The sequence below is a fragment of the Monopterus albus genome, unplaced genomic scaffold, assembly GCF_001952655.1.
Source record: "Monopterus albus unplaced genomic scaffold, M_albus_1.0 scaffold225.1, whole genome shotgun sequence".
Taxonomy (NCBI): Eukaryota; Metazoa; Chordata; class Actinopteri; order Synbranchiformes; family Synbranchidae; genus Monopterus; species Monopterus albus.
In genome coordinates, this window is record NW_018128105.1 from 4,221 (window position 1) to 12,665 (window position 8,445).

General features: G+C 42.7%; 1 protein-coding gene across 1 annotated transcript in view; it reads right to left on the bottom strand.

Moving 5' to 3' along the window:
- Window positions 1–457: 457 nt before the first annotated feature.
- kcnj10a (potassium inwardly rectifying channel subfamily J member 10a) overlaps window positions 458–8,445 on the bottom strand; it is a 10,970-nt gene continuing 2,982 nt past the window's right edge. The window contains exons 2-6 of the mRNA XM_020619748.1: window positions 4,879–5,271; window positions 4,286–4,497; window positions 3,837–3,968; window positions 3,103–3,280; window positions 458–2,430 (exon numbers count right to left, since the gene is read on the bottom strand). Coding sequence (XP_020475404.1) covers window positions 2,021–2,430; window positions 3,103–3,280; window positions 3,837–3,968; window positions 4,286–4,497; window positions 4,879–5,263 — 1,317 coding nt within the window. The 5' untranslated portion in view covers window positions 5,264–5,271 and the 3' untranslated portion in view covers window positions 458–2,020. The remainder of the gene's footprint in view (window positions 2,431–3,102; window positions 3,281–3,836; window positions 3,969–4,285; window positions 4,498–4,878; window positions 5,272–8,445) is intronic.

Here is an 8,445-nt window from a genome sequence, read left to right on the forward strand (position 1 = left end):
TTACAGTTGCTGTCAAAAAAAGCTCTCTGGTGATATATTAGTAATCTTCACTTTTTCCATTAACGCTATAATTTGAGCATGTTGCTCATTATAAGCGCTGCATAGGAACAGGACATGCCCTACTGTCTCAACCTAACTACCTGAATCTACCTGATGGCTGGACTCCGCCCACTAGGTGATTGCACGGACAGACACTCACTAGGTGCACACCTGAAGAGGTGTTCCCCATGTTAAAACCTGCGTTTACTGTGACGCCCCCCTCTTGGTGGTTAGGGTTAGAACAAGGTTTGGACTTGGGTTAAGATATAAGAAGAAACACCTCTTGGGGGGGGCGGACATATTGATACAACACCTGGTAAGGACAAGGGCAGGGAAACCTTTGTGTTTCAGAGTTTTTCAGAGTTTGGTCATTACAGTAATTGAATAAATGTTCAAATGAACAAATGTAAATAAGATATTTATTAAGATGCACCTAAACAGTACATTACCAGTTAGACTGATTACACTGATTCATATCCTCTATACATTAGGCTGCGTGGTATAAACAAGCACAACCTCTCATTTTCACTTATGTCAAATATTTTTCATTGAGCTTGTTTGCAGCAGCACAGGATTTCATTTGAATAACGCTTTATACTTTTTATATATTGGCAACGAACATCAGTATGACAATGCTTTTAATAACATGTTCTGTTGACCATGCAAACAAAAACACTTGTAAGTATAGAAAAAGTTCCTAAGCAATCTGTCTATAAAATTTCAACTGTCACTGGGCTTGCTCTGCTTTAACATGGTATATCGAAAATGCTGAGTTGTGTATCAAGTGTCAGGACAGAAAGAAATGAAAAAATATTTGTATATATACTGTACACAAGTACATAAGCATACACATACAGTACTGTGCATGAAATGTGAAACACTTCCCAAAATACATTTATACAAACAGTATTATAACACACACAGAATTACCCTTTTGCAAGTATACACATACACATACACCCACACTCACAAACCGCAAAATTAACCACGAAGCCAATTTCATTATTACAGTGCATCAAGTATTAAAGTTAGTTCAGCTAGTCCACTTGCATGAAATGCCACTTTTCCTTCAAGTTAAAGTGCTTTTAGTAATATTACTAAATATATTTCCCCACATTTACTCCAGTAAACAAAGCAAGACATTCATAAAGAGCAAAGCAGTTTCAGGTGTAACAAGTAATGATGTTAGAAACTACTTGTATAAGAAATATGCAATATTTCTTTAAACTGTTTCATTTAAAAAAAAAAATAATATGGTTCCACTTTTTTGTATATATTTTGTCCAATATTTAAAAAAAAGTGAAATATTTGCAAATATGGTTACAGTTCTTTTTCGTGTTTTCAATATAGAACTTAACTTTTTCTATTTTCTGAATCAAGTTCATTTTGGTATGGAGCCCCTAAGTGGGCAAGCAAAAAACTAAATAAAATTAAATTAAATTTCAACCTTCTTGTGAGCCTAAGACCATATGTGGTGCGCACCAGATATTACCTCATTTTCTCTATTGTATTACCCTAGAGCTACTGTACATTATAAACAGAAATGACAAGTTAAGAAGATTTTTGCAGAGTTAAAATATCCTCCAGATACAATAAATCAAGTCTTTTCCAAAATATAAATATGTTTAGAAAATGCCTCAGTGGGTGATGTTAGGCTGTACATTGTACATATCGGGTTTGCAACTCGCTCCCTTCACAGTCACACCTTCAGTGTCGTCTCTACAAACCTGTGGGTGCAGTAGCACAGAGGCAGCGTGTCTGCACATGATCGGTGAGCACGATAATACAACGCCCAAGTGTTTATTTTCCTGTCATGTGGTTAACAGTTCGCATAGGCAGCCTGTTGTGTGTCAACAAGTGGGGGAAATGGTTTTTAGGCTAGAATGTGACTTCTTCTGTTAAGCAGCTTAACTTTATTTCTGTTTTTACATTTTCTCAGTTTCACATCAACTTTCCATAACCTCTTCCTGTCTGGTTTCCCTCAGACATTACTAATACACACACTCAGTGGGCTGCTACCTCTGATGCGCCCCCTTTCTCGCTCCCTCTCCTCTCCCCTGTAGCTCTCCGCCAGTCGCATTTTCTCCTTGTTTATCCCATCCTCCTTGCTCCCATGGTAACAGGATGCCTGTGACTGAGGGGTTGGCGGCAGGGCTGTCTTAAACAGGGGAGGGGTTTTGGTTTTGGCCACTTTGTCAAAAAAGGCAAAATCTGCCACGTATTTTCCTGAGGGGGACAGAGAGACAACAGGGGGAAACTCGTAGCCCCAGAGGATCTCGTCCGGAAGGTAGGATGTTCGAACCTGGCAGGTGGCGGATGTTGGCTCAACTGTAGCACTCATGATCACCAGCAGCTCAAAGTCAGCTAGCTCCGGGTCTGTCCAGCCACCACCTGCAGGACAGAAAAGAACTGAAGGTAGAAACATGCCAGAGGTTTTTCATGTTACGCCTATTGTCTGCTTTGGTGACTTCTTCTCTTAGCAGTTTCAGCTTGTGCCTTATTATGGAGTCTTGTTAACCTTGCTTGCCTGTTTAGACTTCCTGCCTGTTTGCCTATGCGCCTTACCGCAGCTCAACCACAGCTATCACCTTTGTAGAAAATAAAAAAGTCCCCTTGATAGCGCTTTTCACAGAATACACCCACACTTTGATCTTCACAGACAGCTTTGTGTGTGTGATTCAGTTCATCTGACTACATAGTTAAGTGGAAGGTGTTGATATTCCAGCTCGGTAAATAGTCTTATACTTGTATAGCGCCTTTCTATGCTTTACAGCACACTCAAAGCGCTTTCACCCTATTTGGCCATTCACCCACTTTCTGAAAACAGGACCAAGTTCAATTGGATTGCAGCTAAAACCCATATGAAATTTAACTACACTGACAAATTAGACCTATCTCTTCTGAAAACAGGACCAAGTTCAGTTGGATTGCAGCTAAAACCCATATAAAATCTAACTACACTGACAAATTAGACCTATCTTGCACTGTGTAACATTTAAATAAACTCTACTGTGTATAAAAATCTTGAGCCTGAGCTGTTTGTTTATCAGACCCATGAGCTACCTTTTGCTGCCCAGGCTCTGAGGGGGCTGTTATCATCAATAATGTGGTAGAAGGTCAGGGGGATGATGAGGAAGGGGCTGTCGCTGGACGTGTCCACCTGGAAAGGCACGTTGCGCTGGTCCAGCCGCACTGTCTCGCCCTCCTTTGTCAGGGGTGTCTGAAGCAACTTCCCCGTCACCTGGGAGCCAAGATGGAGTCAGTAAATGTAGCCAATAGGTTGCAGAAGGCATCCTGTAACCAAAAGGCCCCAGTATTTCCATCAATAGCAACACGTACTGACTCACATTTCACACCAGCATGGCTATTACAATAAAGCAACCAGAAGAAAGTGAAAGGATTTTATTAACAGGTGACTCATGACACTTTTTCCAAGTATGACTGCACATGTGCAATAATTATAATCAGTTACAGGAACGGCGAGTGCAGGTGCATGCTAACATGTTACAGCAGCCCATTAACTGAGCTTGTGGTTCTCATAAAAGCTTTTCTTTACTGAGTGCTAATAGGTTCATTTCCATCTTATTTGTCACTACAACCCACAGAATTCATTTTCGTGTCACCCATACAGAGAGCAACACAAAGTGTCTGAAAACAGTAGATATTTCACATTGCAATTAATATGAGGGACAAAACTCACACATATGTGCTTCAGATGGATTAAAATACTGAAAAGCGCATACAAATAATAAAAACAGAAACAAAATATATCCAAAAGGGGGCTTTAGTTTGCATACCTGGCATCCTAATAGCAGGCTTTTGCGCATGTTGGCCACTCGGATCATGAGGCAGGGCTGGCCTTCATAATTTGATACAACTGCATGTTGACTAAACTTCACCGTCTCGCCTCTCTTCTTGGGACGAGCAACCTGCAAGAGGATTAAAACATCAGTCTCAGTATAAAATGGATATAATATGATTCATTCATTAATCATCTACAGGGCTTCTGATTTTCTATATGTTCAAGATACAGTAATCACCCTACATTAAGATAGGTTCAGAAAAGAAGGGGGATTTAACTCTAACCCTTCCAATTTCCAAGCTAGTATGAACTGAAAACTTTAAATGTAGCACCCTGAGTGGTAGAATTACAAGACAGTGGAGTGTTGTGCAGGCCTATGTTTAAGAGTTCCACTTTGTTTTGTGGTTTCTGTTTTACTCCAAGCTATAAACTACATCTGCCTACTTTTGCGAGGAAGGTGCCAGTGATGAAGATCTCCATCACCATGGTGATGACCAGCTGGAAGATGAGCAGGACGATGGCGACAGGGCACTCCTCCGTGATGCAGCGGAAACCGTAGCCAATTGTAGTCTGAGACTCCAGGGAGTAGAGGAAGGCCCCTGTCAGGGTCTTCACCTCCATTACACATGGGGTGTGGTTGGAGGGAGGGTCATACTCTGGAGGAAGGAGTGGCAGAAGATCAGGCATTCTGGGTGTAATCAAATTACCAAGGAACATTTTTTCCCAGTGTTCTGCCAACTCTTTCTCACGCTCTTTTCACAAAACAAAACTGTATTCCTACGTGTCCCACTTCACTGTTTAACCATTCACAAAAAAGAACTTGTGTACTTCTTTGTCTCTATAGTGAAAACTACTTTGAAGAAGGCTGAGGGCATCCAGTACAGATGTTCTACTGGCTTCTGATTGAGGTCTGATAAAAGTGAGATCATGATCTTTAACAAACTGTCTGCCATTGCCTTTACTGCTTTTGTTTTTTAACTGTCCACTGTCTCTCCAGTATAAATCTCTCCCACTGTTCACCCATCCCATGTTCTTACCCAGTAGGTCTCCATGCACCAATGCCACCAGGTACCAAAGAAGTCCAAACAGGAACCAGGTCCCAGCAAAGGTGGCAGAGAACAGAAAGAACTTGTAGCGCCACTGCATGTCCAGAAAGGTTGTCCAGAGGTCACGGAGGTACAGCGCCCCTCGCCCGCTTACGTGTTCGATGCGCACATTGCTTCGCCCATCTTTGGAGAGGACACGGCGCCTCCTTCGAAGAGCACTGAGCCCTCCAGCTCCTGTTTTAGCTCCACCTGCGTTAGCACCTCCAGTCCCCCCTGTGGAGCCCAGCAGGGGCTTGGTGATGTCCGTCTGTGTCTGGGAGTGGCAAACTTTCTGAGGAGAGGGGCCTTCAGAGGATGGAGGAGTGGCTGAGGTCATAGCTGGTGCTGCAGGTGAGAGACAACAAGCGGTAAGGAGAGGAGGAAAAGAGGGTAGAACAGGTAGGCCAGTGCTTGAAAAGAAGAAGAGAGTTGGAAGCTGTTGAGAAAAAAGGACATAGTTTGTATGGGTGGTAACATCAGAAGGGAGTTTACATTTACAGGTGCAGCATGTGTGCACAAGGAGCAAAGATAAGTGCATGAATGAGAAGATGACAGAGTGGAACATTTAGGAGGAGAGGGAGCTGACGATGCAGCACATTTTCATCTGGACGGTGCCTGGGCTGTCCACGGCGATCCGTTTAAGGCCCCCTTCTCTTTTCACCAAAGCCAGCTGCCCTTGTCAAAATAAAAGCCCTCTTTCAGCATGAAGGCACAGCTGCTCTTTCACATTAAAAGTGTGGTAGGTTTGGCTCATTCACATGTCAATGCACAAGAAGGCTAATGAATTGAGATGAGGACACACTATCAACTGTCCTTCCACACCAGAAAAGGAGCTTTTAAACTTGAATCAGGGATGCTGAGGTCGTCCGCTGGTGACCACCCTCTCCCACTTTGCTAAAAGCCGTTTTCATGCTCTACCTTTCACTTTCTGGCCTGTTTTTACTTAAACAGAGACCTCAGCGCTGCAACATTTGCAGCAGATGTGACACATGCACATGTGCATTCTGCACATAGGAGTAGCCTCTTTTACAAAAAGATAGTAGGTTTTGGGGGACAGTGTTACCTGTCATGATAATTACTGCATGTTCTACCTTTGTTACTGTACAGGTAGGAGACGAAGAAGGAGGAGGACAAGTTGTTTTTGTAGTAGTAGTTTCAAGTGATGCATTTCTTGTTGGTGCACATGCAAGTTCTCTTACTTAAAAATGATCTGAGTCAAATCTTGTTTTCGAGAAGTTGTGGTGAACTGTACAAAAGGATTTGAATATCAACTGTGTAATACAGTTAAAGGAAATTACCACATACTACATAGCACATACATAACTGACCAGCACAGAGTCCTGACAACAAGATCATCCAGCAGCTTCTGGGATGATCTATTGTGCCAACTGCGAACCAGACCAATCACCCAACATGAGTGACTGAATTCACTGATGCCCTTGTGGGTTAATGAGAGCAAATCCCTGCAGTTCCAGTTGGGGCCATTATGCTGTAGCAGCAGATTAACAGAGTGTATGTGGAACATGGGAGAACTTTCATCCCAGTACAACCATATCAACACTCATTCCTTAAGCTAATGGCTTATAATGCATTAACCAGGTGTCAAGTGAACAAGTCAGAGAACGGTGGTCTACTGTACAAGTAGGCTTCATGGTGTCAGTAGCACATTAACTGGTCTGCAGCAGTAGCTTTTACTCCACATACTTCTGTTCTGTTCTTCTCTCTTGCTTTCATTCACGTTGCTAAATGGCCCTTTTGTGTCAAATTGCCTCTTCTTTCGAATATAACAAAACCAACAACAAAACAACACAAACAAAAGTGGTGTAAGTGATCTGATACGCTCTGTCTTTTCCTGTCCTTTCTGAACCATCTCTCCTCTCACTGTGCTGCAACACACACAGGGAATGAATAGAGATCTGTGTTGAGGATTGTGCTGTGAATACTAAGATGTGTGTGTGTGTGTGGGGGGGGAGTTTTAATGGCCCAGGGACGAAAGCTGTTTATGAGTCTGGTGGTATGTGATTTGATTAACCCAGGCCCATGTGATTGACTGTGTCCATCGCCAGCTGACCTCCGAACCCTGCAGAGCTCCTGCCTACACACACAGTAAACACACATACATGTGCATAAACTCACAAAATTCAGGAAGCAAAACTGTTGCAGAAAGCAAGAGAGCAGCTCCGACTTTATTCCAAACTTTAAGCTGATGTTCCAGCAACATTGCATCTTCCTCAGAGCTTCTTTAAATTCTGCACACAGATTAGTTTGCCTGTTTTTGTGAGCATTTATTTTGTGTGGAGTGTCTGGCCACCTGGTTATTGGATTCCCAATATTCACTCTCATTTTAGTTCTGTTTTACCATCAACTTCGAACTTATGTGACTCTCTGGCAGTTACAGCAAATGCTCAGCTACATTCAATGCAGTTGACAACTTTGTAGTTTGGGGCAGGTGAACAGTGGATTAATCAAAGCTTTTCTGCTGCTTCTGGAAACAAGTTCAATGCACACAGTGAGAGCAAACCAAAACAATGCATATGTAGGCTGTAAAGCCAAGTCAGCATGTTGAAAGATGCAGCTTGAGTGTACATTGTTACAAGCGACCACCCCCACTTGCCATAACTTCACTTGATCTGATGTTCATATACAGGTCACAGTAAGTAGATTTATATAGTTAAAAAAAATCAGCACTGTAGTTTTAGCAAACCTTGTCCAAACAGAATAATACAGTGTGTTTGCTGGGAAATCTTTTTAGCTGCAGTTAAAGCAGATAAATGGAGGTACAGATAATGAAAGGTATTAACAGTGATGGATTCCCTCTCTTGTAAAATGACTTTCTCTACTCATTGGGTGACCACACTCAAGGTTGGGGTCTCTTCCTCTCCGTCCAGCTCTCCTTCCCTCTCCTTCCTTCTGTCCTGTATTCACAAGAATCCTTTGTTTCCACAGAGATGAAAGGGACAAAAGCCACCATTGAAGAATACGACTGAGTGAGTGAGTGAGTGAGTGAAAGAGAGAACAAGTGAGACGAGGAGAGGAGAGCAGGACTGAGCGTCGACATGCGTGTGTGATGTGCGAGTATGCTTGACATTGTGGGTGGGCAGAGATAGGGGGATGAAGAGAGAGAATAAGTGGTTTTGATGGGAGGATTGAGAGAGAATTAAGCATCAGGTGACAAAAGGAGTGAAAGAGGCAGAGGGAGAAATGAATGAGGAAGGAGAGAGTGGCAGGGGGATGTGGAGTGAAGGAGGAGGAAACGGATCGGTGACAAAAGATGGTCATTAGTATTCCAGAGGAGAGAGTAATCCCTTCCACTCAGTGGCCCTGGCCAGTGTCCATGTCCATAAAGAAGCCTTAGCAGGAAGTGCACTGCACTGAAAAGACTCAATACACCACAACTTGAATGGCTGCTGTTGTACCCCATACTTCTTACCATACTGACTCTGAGAGACGAGACAGTCCAAGTAACTACAAAACAGTGCTGATTTATTCAAAGGATCACAGGTAAAATTAACATTACAC